Source organism: Sminthopsis crassicaudata, chromosome 5 (genome assembly GCF_048593235.1).
Source record: "Sminthopsis crassicaudata isolate SCR6 chromosome 5, ASM4859323v1, whole genome shotgun sequence".
Taxonomy (NCBI): Eukaryota; Metazoa; Chordata; class Mammalia; order Dasyuromorphia; family Dasyuridae; genus Sminthopsis; species Sminthopsis crassicaudata.
Genome location: NC_133621.1, coordinates 192,956,419 through 192,979,610, shown reverse-complemented (window position 1 = coordinate 192,979,610; position 23,192 = coordinate 192,956,419). Strand labels below are relative to the sequence as shown.

The following is a 23,192-nucleotide window of genomic DNA, read 5'->3' as shown; positions in this document are numbered from 1 at the left end:
CACACATTACTTCCCTACAGTCCAGTCATAATAACTTACTTGCTGTTGTTCAAACATGATGTTTCATTCCTCAAATCTGACTTTGTAGTGACTATGTTCCATACCCAGAATGCTCTTCCTGCTTGCCTCTATGAAGCTCATATGCTGTAGGCCTGCAAAAGGCCTCTCCTAGTCACCTCAACCTCTATTCCTTTTCCTTTTAAGGTTACCTTGTACCTATTCGATATGTTTTTTGGATATACAGGTGTTTATATAGAATCTCCCCCCAAGAGGATGTAACTTCCTTGAGAGAAGGGACTGTCTGACTTGTTTTTAATTTGGATCACTTAGCAGTGTTTATACACTTTGGGTGATTACAAATAAATATTTTTTGATACAATTAAATAACAATTATCATTTCCACTAAGAATTTTCACACAGACTCTGCTGCTTATATTTCAGTTTATTTTCATTTTTACTTGATAAGTACTGTATAAAGAACATTTCATTTTCAGTTAAGTCTTGCACATGATTGACATTTAAATGTTTCATTATTTTAAGATTTAATTAATATCTTTCCAAGGTCATGAAATGTTAGGTCTTCTAACAACCCTCCTTAAAAAACGACAAAAAAAACAAAAAAACAAAAAAATCAAGATGCAGCTAACTTTCTACTTGAAGGGTCCATGTTTAACAAATAAGACTTTTCAAGTGATGAAAGCAAAATGTGGAATACACAGATATTCTACATTTAATAACTGGTCTCATTAAGGTGCTTAAGGGACTGGTCATAGGAGATGATTTTTAAATATTATGTTCTGAATTAAAGATTAAACATCATTTCATGTAGCAAATAACCATTTGACAAACTTAACATATACATCTTACATTATGACATATGACTTTAATCATCTAAGTAAATACACTCTGAGATAATTCCAACATCCTTCAATGACAAAACATTTAATCATCCACTTTTATAACTTGTTGGCCAAGAAATATTTAGTGCTTAGATGTCAAAGTGAGTGTGGATGACACTCTGAAGATTTGCGGGAGCATGTTACTCAACTGGTAGAACATTTCTTCAGAAATACTCTGTAAAAGGCAAGGAAAAAGTCTTCACATCTGTTATAAGACCATATCTTTTAAAATTAAAACATTGAATAATATGAAACTTATCTTTCAATGGTAGCTTAAAAACATGCTGAGATATTTAATTCTTTGAAAATAAATGTTGTGATATTTACTGTCAATAAATATGGTAATACAAAGTAATTGCTAAAGAGCTATTTAATAAGTAGTATTGTTACTAAATATGTGCCAAAGTCTAGAGAGAAAACTAGAATGGAAAACTATACAAGAAAGACTTACATAAAGTGATACAGAGTAAAATAATAAGCACAACCAGGAAAACAATACACATAATGGCAATGAGGTTAAAAAAAATTTAAAAAAAGGAAAATGAACACTATCAATAATAAGTAAACCTGTCCAAAAAAAGATAAAAAAATGCACCTCCTTTCTCCCTTCTTTTCAGAGACGGGAAACTGAGAATGGAATATTATAGGTTATTATAAGATTAGGTGGGATGTTAATAAATTTTGTTGAACTGCTTCTCTTCCTTTTCTATCTTTTAAAATCTTTATTACAAAGGATGACTAGATGAGCAGAAGAAAAGGAAGGGAGATACTTGGAAATGAAGGTATAAAAAGTTATATCAATAAAAATTAAGAATTTTTTTTTTGAAAGAAAAAATTATGCTTAAGTGTGAGATTGATTCTGGGTTCTCTTAAATCATTTTTCTGCATTCAACTTTCTACTACAGGAATAAAAGTTACTAAGAGTATGTCTAAATTATACCTAGAATGTGCTTTGCCAGAGCAAGGGACTTGGAGTAGGGTCAGTCTGACTTAATTAACATACCTGTGGTACCAGGAACTGTACAGTCCTAGAAATCCCTCCATCCCAAGAAGCCATTTCCATCATGAAACCTGAAATAAAACAAGTGAAAGTTTTGCTAAACTAAGAACACTTAGTACTTAAAGTACTAGGAGGATACATACAGTTAGAGAAGTCAAGGAGAATACAGGTGAAAAGGTTAATAATTTAGTTTCCCAAGCCTCTTTTGTTTTAGTCTTATTCTTTATCACTACAGGACACTTAACTTCTCCTTATTTCACTAAAACTTTTTCTCAATTTGGGCTAGCCTATTTGCCAACAATTTATAAAGACAAATAGTTAGCCATGTGAATTTTCTTTAAGAAACACTAACCTTTTACACATTTGAACACAAGTTCTGCTCTCCTTAAGCACCATGGTATGGTCATTTCCTGAAAACAAAACAAAATAAAAAATAGAAAAGTTTCATCAGTAGTGTTCATTATTTTCCTCTTAATTTTTCTATTGCTGTGTTTTATTTTTACATTATGTTCATTTTCAAGCATAACCTTCTCCTTGCTATCTTACCATTGAATTTTCCCTTAAAACAGATCAACAGAGAGAGGGGAAAAACCCCAATACATTTAACAGTATATCCAATTTTCACCATGACCTATTAAAAATGAAATCAACACTTGATTAACCCTAGGTATATCATGCCCTTTGTTGACAACTGCGGCCAGTGAATCCCAGAATGCTTTTCTTTGTCCCCTACCATATTCTATTTCTGTTGTGGTGGTACAAGGTAAGGTAGCATGCAAGAGGCCTTGTCTGTATAGGTCTCAGTTATCCCTTTCAGGTTCCACTCTCTCATTGGGTCTCCCTACTTTTTTTTTAGGTACTAAAGGATCAGATCATCTACAGGGAAGCATGACCAAGGTTTCCTCACTTCTTCACCTGGTATTCCTCAATACCTTAGTGATACTTAAGGGACTTAAGTACTTAAAGTACTAGGAGGATGCATACAGTTAGAGAAGTCAAGGAGAATACAGGTGAAAAGGTTAATAATTTAGTTTCCCAAGCCTCTTTTGTTTTAGTTTTATTCTTTATCACTACAGGACCCTTAACTTCTCCTTATTTCATTAAAACTTTTTCTCAATTTATCTAGACTTAGTACTACTCTGTATAGGCTTCAGAAGCCTTTGCTTTCCCAAATTTCAGCATGGGGTTAAAAAGGGACTTCTTTCCTGCTGCCTCCAACTCCAGTCGCCTTCAGGCAAGCCTACCTCACCATCACAAGTTCCTAGGAAGATATTTCTTGTCCCTGGGTTTTGGAGATCAGTGATCCAGCTTCATTAGAAAGTAGCAGCTCTTATTCTCCCCTGGCACTTCTCTCTTCTCTGCCTGGTCTCTTGAAGCAGATTCTATAAGATGAATTTTCCTGGCAGGTCAGGCCAGATTCCACCTTTTCCCCCTTCATCTCTTCCCTCATCCTAAGTCTCATGCCATGGTTCCCAGACTAACTTGCTCTTTCATTCTAAGCTTGATTTCCTAACCATGTCTATCTTTAGCTTCTAACACTGGCCAAACTGGGGGGGGCAGACACCCCCAGATACAAGATGATTATCTATTCTACTAATCTATAATATTGCTATGTATAATTAAGACTCAACTGTTTAGAATTTCTTAAAAGGCAAGAATTATTTCATGTAAATCCTTTCTCTAGCCCCTTCTTTTAGGTCTATTTAGTGATAAAAAGAATCTCATTGAATGCCTTCAAGGGCCTTTTTTGGATAATTTCTTTAATAGTTTTCCCCCTATCCTTCAGTATTTCCCCCCTTTTCTCAGATATGGGGAAAACTGCATTTCATTTAATTCTCAAATTGATAGTTACTTTGATGCTTTTAAAAATCCATGACTTTATTAATATGGATATTTCTTCCACCTAAAAGGATCCTAGACCTTTTAGCCTTTTTATAGAGGGTCTAAAATATTTCCAGGTTCTACCCAACTTTCTCATAGTTTTCATCTTATACTTTTAGAATCTGAGGGTACTAATGTACCCCTATAATTTCAAGTTAATAGCTATTCTAATTTAACATCTAACAAATACCTATGCATGCATACTTTAAGAAGCATTACGTATTTTCCATAAACTTTTCCACCTACACATAATATAGAAACTCAAAAATTTAATGCAGATTTAAGCTTAAAAACTTTATTAGTCTAAAACTGCACTAAAATTTTTGGGACATACTACATATAGTACCTCTAAGCTACATTAGTTAGAGATGTGAAATTACAATAGTATATATAGGGTTCTAGGGCATTATACACAAAGAAACAACTGTGGAGCTTTTAAAGGAGTTACTGTGTTGAAGCTTTACCAGTGTTAAAGAGTTGCCATAATGAGGAAGCAAAAAGTGTCCAGAAACCACAAGGGTCAGTGAACACTTGACCTCCTTGCCAAGCAAAGACTTGTGGTCAAGATGCCAAGAAAAGATATAAACTCATTTGCAAAATCTTAGAAAGGAGGATGGTTTAAAATTGTAGGCTAGATTGATTAATAAAACAGCTGAGAGTGGTAGAGGAAAAATGAGTTGGCAGAAAGTTTCATGTGAGACGCAAATAACTCTGGCCATTCCAAAAGTATATATAGCTGAAATTGGAAGAACAAACAGACCTATTAATATTTCTATAACAAATTATTTTAATCATCAATGATACTACATTTAGACTAAACTTTACTGCTATTTGAAGAAAAAGAATTGCCTCTAAAAGATTTCAAGATAGGAAAAGTAGCTGGATCAGATCGAGGACACAGAAGAAATCCATCCATGCTGGATTTGACAGTATTGAGAGAATCAATTTTGAAGAGGGGAAGATATTCAAGGGCAGGGGAAAAAATGGATATAATTACTCTAAAAAGGTAATTGAAAAGTAACTATTAATTAGCAACCCATATTACTTTTTCATCTCTAGAAAAGTTTCATGAAAAAGATGAAGACTCTGATGAAAATTAAAAAAGAGAATAGGGCAGACTTTATAATTCTTTTTACCATACCATATCTTCAGTCAATGGATTGAAAGATATAGAGAATACCAGATCTTGATGTGTTTGTTGATTATAAGAAAGTATTTGACTTGATATGTGTATATATATATATATACCAGCAGGAAAACAAACAAAAGAACCAGCCTTAAAAAATTCCCTTTATGAAAATGCATGGTTATATTTGTTAAATATTATAAAATCATATCATAACAGAATTGAAAGAAACCTTCCAGCCCCTCTAGTTCAATTATAATTTACCAAATAGTGATTATTTGGCTTTTGAAAACCAGTAATGAAAGAGAATATACTACCTATCGATGTAGCCCACCTAAGTTTTTTTTCCTAATGTCAAGATTAAATATGCTTTCTTTGCAAATTTCACACACAAATTTCTTCTATCCTCTGAGCCTAGCAGAAAAAGTTTAATTCCCTTTTAGATGACAATCTTTCAACACCTAAAGACACTTATCAAGCTCCCTAAGTCTTCTCTTCTTCAGGCTAAGCACACCCAGTTACTTCAAGCAGTCTCTGGCATGACCTCAAAGTTTTCCATTATTGTTATTTTTGTGGGAGCTCTCTAGCTTACTAATGTTTTTGTTGAAGGTGGTGTTTAGAACTGAATGCGATTCTCCAAATGAAGTTTGATCAAGACAGATCACAGAGGGATTATTGCCTCTGTAGCTCAGAACACTCTCTAAAAGCATTTTAAATCTTTTTATTAATGACATTTGAGTCTCTGCTCAGACACTGTAATCAAAAAATTTTAAGAGGAGGACAAAATAGCAGTTTAGCAAAAATAATAGCAATTGTCTCTAAAGTATAAACAATATAATACCACCAAAACAATTATAAGTGGGTGGGAATTACATTTCCCTTCCCTTGGATTAAATTAGATCATTACAATTATACAATATTCAGTTCCTGGTTTTTCCCTCTTTCCACTTACATAGATTAATATAATGTCTTCCTGTTCCTCTTCTTATCCATTCATCAGGTAATATAAATCTTCCCATATTTCTCCAAGTTCTTTATTGTCGTTGTTAGTGCCTTGTGTCCTGACTCTCCATAGCCCTGTGGCCCATAACATTCTAATCCATGAGGTTTTTTTTTGGCAAACATAGTGGAGTAGTGTGCAATTTCCTTTTCCAGTTTCCACCATTTATCACAACTCTTTACTACGACTTGTCTGTTTGGGGTAATCTTCACTGACTTATGCTGGCCCCTCTGCCATGACAAGACAGTGATCCAGGAAAGGTGTTGTATCTTATGACACATTAATATTTCATTAAGTTTATGCACTACAATTTGTTTAGCCAGCTACTTTGTTTCCAGTTATTTGCTACCACAAAAAGACTCCTATAAACATTTTAGTTTATATAAAATTTTTCTTATTGTACCTCTAATTAAACAGACTAAGATTGTAATAACATTTTTTTTGCCATAGCATATTATTGACTTATATAAAGCCTACAGTACACAAAAACTCCTAGAACTTATTCTCATTTTATTTTATTTTTTGCATTTTTTTTGCATGAGTAATTTTTTTTTATAACATTATCCCTTGTATTCACTTTTCCAAATTTTCCCCTCCTTCCCTCTACTCCCTCCGCTAGATGACAGGCAATCCCATACATTTTACATGTGTTACAGTATAACCTAGATGTGTGTAAATCCAATTTTCTTGTTGCACATTAAGAATTGGATTCCAAAGGTATAAGTAACCTGGGTAGACAGTAGTGCTAACACTTTACATTCACTTCCCAGTGTTCCTTCTCTGGGTGTAGTTGTTTCTGCCCATCATTGATCAGCTGGAAGTGAGTTGGATCTTCTTTATGTTGAAGATATCCACTTCCATCAGAATACATCTTCATACAGCATTGTTGTTGAAGTGTATAGTGATCTCCTGGTCCTGCTCATTTCACTCAGCATCAGTTCAGGTAAGTCTCTCCAAACCTCTCTGAATTCATCCTGGTGGTCATTTCTTACAGAGCAATAATATTCCATAACCTTCATATACCATAATTTACCCAACCATTCTCCAATTGATGGGCATCCATTCATCTTCCAGTTTCTAGCCACTATGAAAAGAGCTGCCACAAACATTTTGGTACATACAGGTCTCTTTCCCCTCTTTAGTATTTCTTTGGGATATAAGCCCAATAGTAGCACTGCTGGATCAAAGGGTATACACAGTTTGATAACTTTTTGGGAATAGTTCCAAATTGCTCTCCAGAATGACCGGATTCTTCCTGAGTTTTCTTTTTTTTTTTTCTCCTGAGGCTAGGGTTAAGTGACTTGCCCAAGGTCACAGCGCTAGGAAGTGTTAAGTGTCTGAGACCAGATTTGAACTCGGGTCTCTTGAATTCAGGGCTGGTGCTCTACCCACTGCGACACTTAGCTGCCCCCAACTTCTTAATTTTTTTCCTGAGTTTTCTTTTTTTCAGAATGGCTGGATTCTTTCACAACTCCACCAACAATGTATTAGTGTCCCAGTTTTCCTACATCTCCTCCAACATTCATCATTATTTGTTCCTGTCATCTTAGCCAATCTGACAGGTGTGTAGTGATATCTCAGAGTTGTCTTAATTTGCATTTCTCTGCTCAGTAGTGATTTGAAAGCCTCTTTCATATGAGTGGATATAGTTTCAATTTCATCATCTGAGAATTGTCTGTTCATATCCTTTGACCATTTATCAATTGGAGAATGGTTTGATTTCTTATAAATTAGGGTCAGTTCTCTATATATTTTGAAAATGAGACCTTTATCAGAACCTTTAACTGTAAAAATATTTTCCCAATTTGTTACTTCCCTTCTAATCTTGTTTGCATTAGTATTGTTTGTACAGAAACTTTTTAGTTTGATATAATCAAAATCTTCTATTTTGTGATCAATAATGATCTCTAGTTCTCCTCTGGTCATAAATTCCTTCCTCCTCCACAGGTCTGAGAGGTAGACTATTCTCTGTTCCTCTAATCTATTTATGATCTCATTCTTTATGCCTAAATCATGGACCCATTTTGATCTTATCTTGATATATGGTGTTAAGTGTGGATCCATATCTAATTTCTGTCTTACTAATTTCCAGTTTTCCCAACAGTTTTTTTTCAAATAATGAATTTTTATCCCAAATGTTGGTATCTTTGGGTTTGTCAAACACTAGATTGCTATAGTTGTACCCTTTTTTGTCCTTTGAGGCAAAGTAACTCATTATTTCTCTAATTTCCTCTTCATTGGTGGAAAGATTCCCCTTTTCATTTGTAAGACTAACAATTTGATTTTCCTCTTTCCTTTTTCTGATTAGATTTACCAAAGGTTTATCTATTTTATTGGCTTTTTCATAAAACCAACTCTTGGTTTTATTTATTAATTCAATAGATTTTTTTTACTTTCAATATTATTGTTTCTCCTTTTAATTTTAGTATTTCAAGTTTAGTTTTTGGTTGGGGGTTTTTAATTTGGTCTTTTTCTAGCCTTTTAAGTTGCAGGCCCAATTCATTAATCTTCCCTTTCTCTATTTTGTTCAAATAAGGCTCTAAAGATATAAAATTTCCCATTATTACTGCTTTAGCTGCATCCCACAAATTTTGGTATGATGTCTCATCGTTGTCATTATCTTGGGTGAAATTATTGTTTCTATAATGTAACAGCAAATTATTTCTCCAGTCATTCTTTAAGATGATATTATTCAGTTTCCAATTACTTTTTGGTCTATTTACCCCTAACTTTTTATTGAATGTAGTTTTTATTGCATTGTGATCTGAGAAGAAGGCATTTATTATTTCTGCCTTCCTGAATTTAATTTTGAGATCTTTATGTCCTAATATATGGTCAATTTTTGTATAGGTTCCATGAACTGCTGAGAAGAAAGTATACTCCTTTCTATCCTTTCAGTCTTCTCCAAAGGTCTATTATACCTAGTTTTTCTAATGTTCTATTTACCTTTTTAATTTCTTTCTTATTTGTTTTGTAGTTTGATTTGTCTAATTCTGAGAGTGCAAGGTTGAGATCTCCCACTATTATAGTTTTGCTGTCTATTTCTTCTTGCAACTCTCTTAACTTTTCCTTTAGGAAGTTAGATGCTATACCACTTGGTGCATATATGTTTAGTATTAATATGACTTCATTATTTATGCTACCTTTTAGCAGGATATAGTTTCCTTCCTTATCTCTTTTAATTAGATCAATTTCTGCTTTTGCTTGATCTGAGATAAGGATGGAACCCCTGCTTTTTTGGCTTTACCTGAAGCATAATAGATTCTGTTCCGACCTTTTACCTTTACTCTGTATGTATCTCCCTGCTTTAAGTATGTTTCCTGTAAACAACATATTGTAGGGTTCTGATTTTTGATCCAGTCTGCTATCCGCTTCCGTTTAATGGGAGAGTTCATCCCATTCATATTTACAGTTAAAATTACTAATTCTGTATTTCCTGCCATCATATTATCCCCAGATTATGCTTTTTTTAAATCCCTTGACCCCCCAAACCCCTTCCCCAATATTTAATTTATAGACCCCACTTGTGACGTCCAGCCCTCCCTTTTTAGTATCCCTCCCCCCTCCTTTTAAGTCCCTTCCCCTTTCTTGTACCCTTCCCTTATTCCTTTTCCTTTCCCCCCCTTTTAATGAAGTGAGAGAGGATTCTCTGAAAAACAAATATGTCAATTATTTACTCTTTGAGCCTACTCTGATGAGAGTAAGATTCACACAATGTTTCTCTCCCTCTCTAAATTCCCTCAGATGTGGTAGATTTTCTATGCCTCTTCCTGGGATGTAGTTTCCCTCTTTTTTCACTCCTTCCCCTTTTTCTGATACTATCCCCTTCCCTTTACTACTTCTGTTTTTTAAATATTATATCAGTAAAATCAAATTATCCATGCAGACTTTCTGTATATCCACAACAGAGATATAGTTCTCAAGAGTTATTTTTACCTTTTTCTGCTTCTCTTCAGTCTTGTGGATGTAGATCAAATTTTTTGTTTAAGTCTGTTTTTCCTCTTAGAAACAAATGGAATTTCTCTGTTTCATTAAATGACCATCTTCTTCCATGGAAAATGCTAAACTTAGCTGGGTAGTTTATTCTTGGTGGCAGTCCTTGTTCTTTTGCCTTTTGGAATATCAGGTTCCAGGCCCTTTGATCCCTTAATGTGGAGGCAGCCAGATCTTGCATGATCCTTATTGTGGCACCTTGATATTTGAATTGCTTTTAACTCGCTGCTTGCAATATTTTTTCCTTAGTTTGGTAGTTCTGCAGCTTAGCCACAATGTTCTGTGGAGTTCTTTTTTTAGGGTCTTTTCCAGAAGATGTTCGATGAATTCTTTCAATGCCTATTTTCCCTTCTGTTTCTATTATCTCTGGACAGTTCTCTTTTATGATTTCCTGTAAAATAGAATCTAGGCTCTTTTTTTGATCATAATTTTCAGGAAGTCCAATGATCCTCAGATTATCTCTCCTAGATCTATTTTCCAGATCTATAGATTTTCCCAGTAAGTATTTGATGTTATTCTCCAGCTTTTCATTTTTTTTTGTTTGACTGATTCTTGATTTCTTAATGAATCATTCATTTCTATTTGTTCCGTCCTGATTTTTAATGAGTTATTTTCCTCATTCACATTTTTTAGTTCTTTTTGTATATGCCCAATTAAGTTTTTAAATGAATTATTTTGCTCTGTTGAATTTTTTTTCCATTTCACTAATTTTTTTTTAGTGAGTTATTTTCTTTTTCCAATTCAGAAATCCTACTTTCTTGAGAATTTTTTATCTTTTCCAATTCAGAAATCCTACTTTCCTGTGATTTTTAAACCTTTTCTAATTCACAAATTTTGTTTCCCTGCACCTCCTATGAATTCTTTATTTTTTTCCAACTCAAATTTCAGGACATTGTTATTCTCTATCATAGCTTCTCTTTCCTTTCCCCATTTTTCTTCAAACTCTCTTAACTTTTTAATAGTCTCTTCTAGGAGAGAGTTATGTGATGGAGAGCAGGTATCATTCCCCTTTAGGGTGTTATCTGGAGACTGTCTGGTGTTAGCTTCCTTGGGGTTGGATACCCACTCTTTCGCTGTGTAGAAGGTGTCAATCGTTCTCTTCAGCTTCTTACTCATTGTTAAAAATCTGTTGGGGTTTGCCCTTGGGATAAGAAGTTTATTTATTTATTTACCAGCTTCCTCCCAGACTGGAGGTAGAATGCAACAATCCTGTGCTTGAGCTAAGAGAGAGCTCTGGGAGAGAGTTCCCCTCTCCCCTCCCTGGAAATTCCTCAGAGGTGGTTAGCATGGCTGCGCTATGAGGAGTGCCCAGTGAAGGACCCCATTGTGTGGCCTAGCGACTGCCCTGAGGTTTAAGGCTGAACAGCGAAAGCCTCACAAATCCCAGCCAATGCCTCCCGTGGGGCTATGGATATCAGCAGCTTACATGAAAAGCCCCTGCGCTTAAACCAGAAGTGTCTGCCTGGAAACCAAGGTCCCTACTTCAAAGGTTCTGCTTCTCTAGGAGTTCTACTGCTGCTAGAATTCCACTGCCTCAGGCTGATCCCCACACTATGTGGATTACAGGCTGCCTCGGGCTGTGTCCCAGCTGTTCAGGCTCTCAACTATCCCAAGGAGAAGCCCTAGGCGGCAGAAGGCCTCTGCACAGCCCTGCCGAGATCTATTAGGTCACTTCCGGATTGGGGTGGTTCTAAGATCTTTATATTCTATATTTTAAAAGTGGCTTGATTTCTCTTCTGAACTGCTGTGTTATAAGCAGAGAAGAGCTAACAGCTTGTGTCAGATTCCTCTATCTCAGAGGTGGCTTCTCTGATCCCAGAGTTCTCCCCAGCCCGATCGGCATAGTGTGCTAGCACCTAACCTTGTCTGTGCTGGTCTTTTTTTTTCCTCCCCTCGGAACCGACCTTTTCGGTTGAAATTCCAGATTCTCTTCAGCTGGTAAGTTGTGCTTCTAATCTTTGTGGTTTTTATCAGTCCAGCGTTATTTTTGAGGCTGATTTAACTAATTGGTAATGAGGGAAGAAGGGAGCTTACAAATTCATGTGTATCTTCTCTGCCTCTGAAAGCATTGTTCTCGTTTTAAAAAATAATTTTGATATATTTCTTTAAAATTAAGTTAAAATTTTTTTGAAATATTTATCTATCACCTTCATTTCTAAATATATGTCCCCTCACTCCTCTACTGACTCATTTCCTGAAACAAGAAATAAAAAGGAAAAAGACAAACGGTCAAGCTAACCAATCCATGAGCCAAATTTGCCAGGTCTCTCCTGCCTCGGTGTTTTTTCCCTAAGAGGCAAGAAAAATTAATTGAAGTACACATTATTCATTGTACTCTGACTGCATAGGAGCTATGGATCCCTTTTCAAGGCTTATTGAGCACTGCTTGACAATCAATTGCTTTGACTGAGAGCTGAGGCTAAAGAAGGTTGGGTTTGCTCTAAGTGTGGCCCTCCTTTTGGGCTGGGGATGGGAGCCACAATTCTTTGTCTGAGAGGTGAAGACCTTTCCTGTACTTTCTGAGAGAGGGAAAGACTGCCTTGAGGGAGATGCAAGAGCCCATCAAGCTATCACTGCTGCCATAAGCTACTCCTCCTAGAGGCCAGAAAAGTCTGGAGGCCTAATCTGGTAACTCCATTAAAAAAGTGAATGAGGTTAAGTTTAAGATGACCTGGTGATTCCTGCTGCTCAATGATTTCTTTTTAAGTGCTCAATTTCTAAGCTCTTAATCCCCTTTTAGAGCTGTTACCAAGGATAAATGTCAGACTCACTGATTGATTCAGTCTGTGGAATCCACATGCTTTTCCTTTTGGAAAATCGGGATGTTTGTCTATTTCAAGTCTCCTGGAACTTTCCAGATCAGACTTCATTTAGAATAGCACCAAAGGGAAGAGAGTTTGGGGGCCATCTAGTCTGATGTTTTCATTTTTGAGATAGAATCCAAATCCAGAGGGGGCAATATCATGGCCAAAGCCACAGAGCAAGAAAGACAGAATTTGAACCCAATCCTCTGACTTTATCTCCAGGGTTCTTTCTACTCTATGATGGCTACTATCTTTCATTATTTGATTTCCTTATGTGCTCTAGACTTGAATTTCTTTTTAAACATGTTTGTCCTACAAGTGTCCTTGGGAAAGAAAACACACAAGATGGACTGGGGAAATGTCCCTTGGAAAGAGCCTGGAGGATGAGGCATTGTCAGCATGCCATAGGTGCCTGGTGAGCAGTCTGCAGCCTTCAAGCATGATGACTTCAGGTTAAACCTTACTAGTGATCTTAATTATACAGGACAAATGCTCAATGGGCATGATTTAGACTCCTTTCTGTCACCTAGATTGGCTCTTCTAATTAAAGTAATGTTGGATCTTCATGGGGAAAAAAGGTTTCAATTTACAAGTGATTTTAGTGTTTCCTGGCATACTGCATAAATTGAACCTTCCAATGATTCTTTTAGCTGATCATTCAGAATATGGATGGTCTCGAGAATTTCTGTTGCCATCTTACATTCCTCAAGCACTCTTGCTAATTTATTGAAACACTGTTTCCATTCAATCTCACTACCACATTGTGGGGGGGCTGGTTACAAAGATTCTCTTGCTTCATACAGATGATTTTCAGATCTGTTTGTTTAGCCTTGAATTCTCTTTTTACCTCTAGACCTGCATTTCTAAGTTATCTATTGGACAACTTGAAATAGATAATTCACTATGTCTAAAAGTGAACTGTTTATCTTTCCTCCCAAACCTTTCCCTCTTCCTAACTTCTTTTTTAGTGCTGAGGGTACCACAAACTTCCTAATCACCTAGACTCAAAATCTAGGCAGCTCCCAATCTTTTCCCAAGTGCTATAGACAATATTTCTTTATTAAGCAGGCACTTAATAAATGTTTGTTGCCTGAGTGGACATCGGAGTGATAAAATTACTCAACCACCTAATGATAAACCGGTAATAGCACCTCAGCAGTTTTGACTACTGGTTCCATCTCCTATTTCCTATAAATTTAAAGCTGATACCAATGATTATATGTAACAGAATTCTCAGATCAAAGAGCCAAAACTGATAGCTTATTTTTCTTCTTGGGGACAAATGTTTGATTTGATTAAATAAATATATATTTTCTTTCCTTTTCCTTTTTTTCTATGTACTGCTTTTTTATTTTTGATACAGTCAATTTCATCCAATACTTTACCCTAAGACACAGAACATGGCAATTCACAGCTGTTTATGTTATATAGGACAGAATTTAGTCCCAGACCCAGGTCTGGATCCACAGCAATAGTGGATCTATATTCAATATTCACCCTTATTTTTAAGGTGGAAAAATATGAAATTGCTATTTCTGATAGACAAAAATTATTATGATATGAAGGAGAAAATCTGGGTTTGGTTATTTTTCATCTCTGTATATCAGTATTACTGCAATCTGTAAAGCGATTTAGGAGCTTTCCATAGGAAGCTAACTACAATTACCTTTATAGTCATTTGACTGATTTTTAGGTTTGAAGGATAAACTTCATGACCTGGATGGGAGTTTTAAATACAACTGGAGAATAGAATCAAGGCTCAATATACTTATGTGAATTAAATTGAATGCTTTGGAAACCAGTTTAATGTTCTGCAGCTGGCTGTCCTAATTTAAAACATGCAACTTTTGTAACCCATTGTGGGAGAGGGAATGCTAACAGTATCAGATGTCTGGAAGTTAATCTGAACTGAGTGACTTTTGGAAACATTGTTTTTGAGGTTGTTTTCCACCTACATATAACCATTTTTATAAACTGGGTTAACCAGGACCACAGCTGCAGAAATGTTTGTATGTTTCCTTGTGACCATCATTCATCATAAACTTTCTTTGTTACTTTATTCTCCAAATACTCTTATAGATGGATGAGTGGCTGTAATTCAAAAATGGCAACAAGTTCATTGAAAATTGAGTAATTGAGGATTTCATTGCTGGAAGTGAGATTTCATAAAGGAATTATGTGGGAAAAAATGGGGGGAAGGGAGAAGAGAACTATGAAAAATAAATCTGTAACCTGACCTAAACTGATATCTTTGCTTTGTATGGTTTGGGTGCAAAAGTGATAAAAAGGAAAGGTTAATGAAATCTGGTTAAAAGATCAAAGGACTAGGTGGTACAAGTCACTTAAAAATATATTGAACAGTACTAATAATCCTTTACATTTATATAATAATAATGCTTATGTAGAACCTAAATAAATGATCTCATCTGAACCACACAGCAAATTTGGGAAATAGGTCCTATTAGTTTTAGTTTATAGACAGGAAACTGAGACTAAAAGGTTAAATAACTGCTCAGTCATAGCTCTGGTAAATGCCCGAGGCTGGATTTAAAGTGGAGTCTCTCTTGAGTCTTAAGTCCAGTCACTAGCAGTGTACTATCCCTAATATAGCAGCAATCTGTTTCAAATTATGTCCCATGTAAAAACTATATAATGACGATTCTTAAACAGGTCAAGTTTTATAATTTTCTTTTAAAAAATTGCTCTTTCTTTTTTCACACTATTGTAAAAAGTAGCATTGACACAAAATTTTCATATTTATTAATAAACACATTTTCTTCTCCCAATTTCCAACCAATCAGATGTAGGATTTCCTTCTTTCCTTTTTTTCCTTCCCTCTCTCCCTCACTTCCACCTAAAACTAAGGGGGAGAGACAGGATGAAGTAGTTAAAGAGCTGGAATCCAAAATCTTCAGAAACTGAAAAAGATAAAGAATGTTGGAACCCATGATAAATCCAGGATAGATAATGGACCTAACTACCATCCTGGAGAAGACAGGATCCACAATAGTAATTCTGTATACAGTATGCTTTTGGTTTAAGATCTGTGATTTCATTAGTATGGGGGATCATGTTAGTATAGAAACTCCTATTGTCAACAATGCCCATTAGCAGCTGCCCCAATATTTATAGTCTTAGAGACTGGACTGAGGCACTGAAAGCTTAAGTTACTTGCCAGGCTTGAGTTACAGATCTCCCACCACCAATTTGTGTGTGTACTGAGATAATATAAGCTAATTTAAATAAGAAGTGAAATAATTCAGAAAGTAAGTCTGCTATTACTAAAAACAAAGAAAAAGGGGGAAAAAAGAAATCATCTAATCTATTTCAAAGTTAAATAGAAATGATTCTAAATTATTCACATTTCTAAATTATTCACATTTTGAATTTTGTGTCACAGTCCAACACTATCAATAATGCAGTTTGTTATATATGTGTGCAGTCATGATAATTTTTTACCAGCTTACCTCTGACATATCATGTACCAGCAAGAGAGGAATACTAATTGTTGTGATGTCATGAGTGCAGCAAACTTTTAGAATATTTCGGAGGCCCATTATGGCAGGATCACGAGCTGTGATGTTACCAGATCTCACATTATCATCCACACAGAGATGGAAAGCTACATGGATTTCAGAGAGATTGGAGTGCCGGGTAATATAAAATTCTCCTGAAAACAAGAAAAATCACTATGTTTTTCAAATGAACATATCAGTCCAAATTACATCCAATGTAACGGACTAATAGATATAACCAGTAAGTTATGAAATGCTATTGTTGAATCAATATTATTAAATCATGTGTGGTGTAGGTTTCAATGGGAAGTCAAAATGCTATGAACTCTTAGCAACATCACTAATTGGATTTATTTTTTTTTCTAGGTTCCTAGGATTCTGTTTAGCAAATCTACATTTCTGACACTCTAAGAGATATACAACAATTTTTAGCCCTAAATATCCTCAATGGACATAAGAAATATTCAAAGATATCACTGTCGACCTGAGACAAAGGTAAAATAGAAAGAAAAAAAGACGCTATGAAGAAAACCAAAAAGGAACAGAAGGAAATAAGGTGAAGGGAAAAGAGAAAATATCAACAAAGAAGAAAGCATAGTGAGGAATTCTAATATGACATTTATAATTTGGGCTCATTCAGTTCATTTGGACACTGGGGTAGCAGAGTTAAATAACCTTTCTTTTCAAATCGGAAGACTTAAGTCCAAGTCATAGATCTAATACTTAGTACTTGTATGGCCCATGGCAAATCATTTAACCTCTCTCTGCCCTGGTTTACTGATCTGCAAAATACAAATAATAATTTGTTCCAAGAAAAACATGCTATAAACATTACATCACTCTGAAAATGTTATTCATGACATAGATGGCCCCCCACAGCTCTAGTGGAATGACTGAAACAATGTAGTTTCTCAACAAGCTTCATTCTACTTAACTAATGCATTCAAAGGCTATCATATTTTTTGCTAACTTACACCTGCAGGTCAAACAACAGCCAAAGTCTACCTGAAAGGCAAAATGACTTAAAAGATTCTAGAATCAATTGTAGATAATGTTTGTTCCAGTACTGTTTCTGACATGGGCGATATAAGGAACTTCTCTATTAGTCTCATTTTCTTTTTCAATAAAATAGGAACAACTTACCTGTCAATATTAAATTAAACATTCATTGGGTTCCTACTACATGCAAAATACCATTTAAGTAATATAGGGGAACACATAGAAATATAAGATATTGATAGTTTTCATCAATAAATTCTTTTCAAATATGAAATCTTATAATATGAAAGCACAGTCCCCTTGGGACTGATTTACTATGAGCTAAGATATCATTTAATAGTTTATAATATGCTTTTCCATAATATGGACCGACAATAATGCCCTGGTTCAAAAGCAATAACAGCCATTTAACTAACAAGTTTTGCCCAAAAAGGGCAAGGAATTCAAGGGAGTAAACTGATACAACAAAAGAGTAAAGTTAAAAACAACAAAAAAAATCTCAGACGTCAGTACCTCCGGAACAGATAACAAGAGTGGCACAATTTAAGAAAGCCACAAAATATGGATGATTTTAATTTTGGAGCTGATGGAAAGGAATATGATGAACGTTGTCTCAATGAAGGTATTTTTAGATGGAATGAAAGATAGCTTCCTGTTCCACAAGGTAGAGGAAACAGCATGAGATGATGTAATGCTGCTTCTAACATTATCCACCAAGGTACCAGATCTGAAGGTGGAAGGAAATTTGAAGCCTAACAACCACAAGTTAACCAGCTAGACTGTCAAGAAGAGAACATTAAAATGTAATATGATTGACATGCAGAAAAATCTACTTTTAAGAGGTGACTGTAATGAAACTAAGGAAAAGCCTTCAGGAGACTGGTCTCATTATAAACTCTAGCACTATCATAGAGAATCTGGGCGTTAATTTCTTCATTTGTTAATAAATAAGGGAGTGGGGAAAGGGTCAAACTAGATCAGATTTTTAAATCTAGGTTTTAAATTTTTAAATTTTAAATTTTTAAAATTTAAACATTAAATTTTCACTATCTTATAAAATTTATTACTAAAGGATCCTGACTTATTAAAATCTATTAACTTTTAGAAATTATCTCTCCCTCCCTACCCAGGCATCTTGTTTTCCTGCCCCCACCTCTTTTCTTTCTAATTCTTGTCTATAACCTTTAAGTCACTGAGGGTACAAAGGATAGAATAGTCTATAGTAAAGAATTTAAGCATTTTGCCTGTCCTATTTTGGATTAGTGAACACTCAACTAGATGGTCTCTAGTTTCTTTTTCTAAAATTCTATTACTACCATATTGGCCTTGTGATATTTGAATATTATCAAGTTCACAATTCAATAAAATTTTTTTCCAATCACAAAATGCTTAATAAGGCCTTGCTGGTAAAATTTTATAAATGAGAAAATTGTAGCACACTGTAGCTGAGATCAAGTGAGTTAAGCCAGGGTTGAGAAATAAGAGACTCTAAATTTCCAGTTGGTAAAAGGATGAATAAACATCCAAGAACACTACAGGAAATGAAAGAAGGGGAAGTAAGATAATCTGTTGGGAAATGAAAATAAAACAGATTCTAAATCAGATGACTCATGTTCTAGAAGTTCAATTCTCCTGTCTATATCAGAAAGAGTAAATATTTCTTTGCTCATCTTTCTGAGAAACTAAAAAAACAATGAATAAAAAGGAAATCTTAAGTTGAAAATGATAATACCTATACAACTAAATGACAGAACTAGCATATTTTTCTGTGAAGTTGTTACTTAAACCAAGATATTTTGACTGATAGTCCCTAAATTATAGTATAAAAAAGCTATATTTCAAATCTATTATTTCAATGCAATTAAATGTAATAATGTAATAATAATACTCACCAGGTAAAATATTTGAATAGTTTCGTTCAATATTCTTAGTCTTATCATCATTTCCTCCATTCCGGTTTCCTGAATCTGTACATAGAATGGGAAAATATCCTCACTATTACAATCAATATGTTGTATTTATATAGTCTTTTTTTTTTTTTTTTAAAGAGTCTAAGACATCACGTGCATGAGTGGATATGTGTTAAAGCTATATAACATGAGATCTATGTAGCCCAGTTATCTATTTCAGAAGAAGAAACAGACTCCAGAAGTGACAAAACTTGCTCAAGATCACAGGAAGTGCACGATGTAGTGAAAAGCTGACCAGGAATCAGAAGCTCTGGTTTTGAATTCTAGTTCTGACACCCCTCTGGGGCCTCAGTCTCCTTTGTAAATAAAAGAGGACAAACTTAAGAAATCCTAAGGTCCTTGTGAGCTTTAAATCTATTATCCTATTCACTTCTAAAATGTAGCCTCTTAATTTTTCCATCACTTCCCAATCTCCTGTGTCCATCTTTTAATCCTGTCATTTTGCCCTCTCAAATGCCAACAAAATACACTTAACTCCTGCATCTCAGTCTTCTTCTTCCCTGACCTCTCTCGACTACCTTCTTCTCACACACTTTCTCCTCCTTTGGTTTCTGGGGACTTTATTCTTCTGTTTCTTCTACCTATTCCTTTTGTTTATTTGTTTATTCTTTCTTTATTTGAGCCCAATGCAACTTCCACTAAGCCTAGATATCCCCAAGACTGTCTGTAATCTATGATTGTTTTTGAAAGGAATTAAGACATTTGGGTTGAGAGGAGAAGGAGATATATTATCCTTGTTTTTCATCTTTAAAATCAGGAAGTTGGATCAGGTACCTCTGAGAGTCCTTCTAGCACTAGATCCATGATCCTATGGTTTTGTCTATCATATATTTTGCCATTCATATATTTGAAAATATGCATTTGTGAAGTAAAAATAAAACTGATTACTTATCTCTCTTTCTCTCTACTGGCTCCTTTGGGGTTACCTGTAAAGTTGTTTAAGTCTCCCCATTCTTAAAAGAAAATATCCTTCATCTGAACCTATGATTCTATTAAGTTACTGTCCTCTTTATTTTCTCATACATAACCAAATGCCTAGAAAAAAATCATGTTTGTTGTCTATTCTTATCTCTCCTTGTACTCATTTTGCAACATCTTATAATGTAGGTTCTAACCTCATTATTCCCTTTAAGTTACTGATGATCTCTTAATTACCAAATTCAATGGCTCTTTCTCAGTTCTCAACTTTGACCTCTGAAGCACTTGATATTGCTGAGTATTCCTTCTTTGAGATAATGCTTCTTTGTACTTTCATGGAACTGATCTCTCTTAGTTCTTCTACTGAGTATTCCTCTTCAGTTTCCTTTGCTAAATCATTATCTATACCCTGTGTTCTTTATATACTCTATGGCTCTCTCTTTGGGTCTCTTTTCTCTCAACACTCTTTTTTCTCAGTGAGATCAGTAGATAAAACAATCATTTCTATGCAGATAACTTCCAGATGTATCTATCCAGTACTACTTTTTCTCCTGAAAATTTTGTATTAATAATTGTCTACCAATTATTTCCTATTGCATATCCTATAAGAATCTAAAATTAAAAGTCCAAAAATAATTCATATCTCTCCCAAACTCATCCCTCTTCCTAATTTCTTTACTTCTTTTGAAAACACAACCCATCAGGCCATCTGAAACACAGCTTCCAAAGTGCTATTCTGAAAACATAGGTCTATCTATGTCAAATCTATCCATGAGAGTATTTTTAAAAGACTTTTCTGTAACAACATGTGGGGTTCCTTTAGGAAAGTGGACTTTTATAACCCTACTTGTTTTACTGACTCACTCAAACCACAAAAGTAGTCGCTTGAACAAGAACAAAATAACATCATGATGTACATGCACTGCCTGTGGTTTGCAAACTTCCTGTCATTTGCGGCACATATGCAGTCTTGTCAACATAGTCAAAATTCTCTCAAACTCTTCCACACCTGTAGAGGCCCCAATCTTCATATCCTTATCATTTCTACAATGTATATAAGTAAAACAAGAGGATATATGGAGAAGAGGAAAACCTGTATTAGGGAATGTTAGTCAGATTTGTGGTAGATAATTCTCTTTCATTTTCTTCATGTAGTTGGCTCTGTCCTGAAACATGTTTCACAGTGTGCCCACAGCAAGCCCAAGACTGCTTAATTAGTTTACCTTTTAGGTTCTTGATAAATGAGAAAAATTTCAATTGTAATAAATACTCAATTATATGTGAAGATCCAGGTCAGAGTAGATTGTTAACTAGAAGAATAAAAGGGAGCTTCTTAGAAGAGGTGCCATTTGATATGTACTATGGTAGGAATTCATCAATCAAGTCAGAAGACTTGGATTTCAACCCTGATTTTGCTACTTGTCATTTGTGGCAAGTCACTTAAATTATAAGGTTTTCATAGGATTTGGAGCTCATTTAGCCCAAATGGCTCATTTTACAGATGAAGAATATAGAGTGAGAGAAGTTAGTTATATTAACTAGGTGAACATGAATATCACTGCTCTGATTTATATTAGAAATGCAAATGAAGACCATCCATGAAGTAAAAAAGTAGAAAAATTTATTTTTACTTGTGATTCCTTAAAAAACTATAACCATAAAAATATTTTATACTTGGAAGCAGATTCAGTGGATTAAGTTTTATAATTTACTAAGCATTCTGCTTATCTACTAAGTAATTTTATAGACAGTAATAAATTACTGGGATTACATGCAGATCAGAGTAATTACTGCAATTCTATGCCTAAAGCATATAATACTATAATAATGCATAATATGTAAAAAGAAAGAAAGGCAAGTATACCTGAGACATGTGACATTCATGTATCAAAAGTGTTTAAAAGCAACATTTACACTTAACATTTTTGGCCAAGGGAGTTTGTGTCTACCTTGGCATGAATTTATGTCTCTTTAATTTATAAAGATGTAAAAAAAATTAGGAGACTTGAAAGGAGTAATTTTAAATAAAACAGAATGAAAAGAACAATATATATAATTATTTTACCCATATAAGTCAATATAACTTTAAATGGCAACAAAATAGTTTAAAAAGATTAACTTAGAAAACACTCTTTTTTTTTCTTTTAACAAACAAAAAAAACAAATTGAGAGTAAAATTGCATGTACTGTCTATCAGTATAACTTTTTGATACTTGTTTTACTTTACTATATTGACTGTTGTGTATGATTGCAGTACAGACTCTGTATGATATATGGAAAACAAATTATATTAATTCTTTTTTTTTTCTTTTTTTCTTTTTCTGAGGCTGGGGTTAAGTGATTTGCCCAGGGTCACACAGCTAGGAAGTGTTAAGTATCTGAGACCAGATTTGAACTAGGGTCCTCCTGAATTCAGGGCTGGTGCTCTATCCACTGCGCCACCTAGCTGCCCCGAAATTATATTAATTCTTAAAGATTTTTTAAATTAAGGGCTTATTTATTTATTTATTTTTATTTTAAATCCAAACAAGAACAGAGTAAGAGGTTCTAGAATTTGATCAGAGTTCTCTTTTAGACTTATGCTTTTACCGATATTTTGTGATTATAGTGCCTAAGTAGAAAGAATGAAAAAAATCATTCATTTATTCAATGAAGAACATTTATTTCTTGGTCCTCTTTCACCCAATATTATTTATAAAGTGTTTAGAAAATAAATTGTAAAGACACTTGTCTTGAATGTAGAGATTAAAATAACAAAAAAAAAAAAAATAGGGCATAGCATCTTAAGGAAATAATGCTTAATCAACATGACCAGGAACTTACTGCTTTGTGTCACAGGATTCTATTAAATATTAAGTAGAGGGGGAAAAGGAGCTGAAATGTTACTTTAATGATTTTTAAAAGTGTGAAAGGGACAAAATGATTTTTTTCCTAAAATTAGAGCTTTTCTTCTAATTTTGTATCTGAACTAGCACACACAATACAAATAAGCAAAATCTTATAGCAAAATTATATTTAATAATTAAAGAAACTGAATCAATAAAGCAACAGCCTTTGTTTAATATCCATTTTGTTCAGAGTCCTATA

At 34.4% G+C, this 23,192-nt stretch overlaps 1 protein-coding gene across 3 annotated transcripts in view; it reads right to left on the bottom strand.

The window, feature by feature from the left end:
* Window positions 1–424: 424 nt before the first annotated feature.
* Window positions 425–23,192, bottom strand: part of FERRY3 (FERRY endosomal RAB5 effector complex subunit 3) — an 86,163-nt gene continuing 63,395 nt past the window's right edge. For 2 of the 3 annotated variants that reach the window (XM_074269228.1, XM_074269227.1), the window contains exons 10-14: window positions 19,110–19,184; window positions 16,171–16,373; window positions 2,252–2,309; window positions 1,903–1,970; window positions 425–1,074 (exon numbers count right to left, since the gene is read on the bottom strand). In XM_074269228.1, the coding sequence (XP_074125329.1) occupies window positions 982–1,074; window positions 1,903–1,970; window positions 2,252–2,309; window positions 16,171–16,373; window positions 19,110–19,184 (497 nt within the window). In that variant the 3' untranslated portion in view covers window positions 425–981. Of the gene's footprint in view, window positions 1,075–1,902; window positions 1,971–2,251; window positions 2,310–15,387; window positions 15,622–16,170; window positions 16,374–19,109; window positions 19,185–23,192 lie in introns of those variants that run through there. The other variant, XM_074269229.1, reaches the window with a different exon arrangement.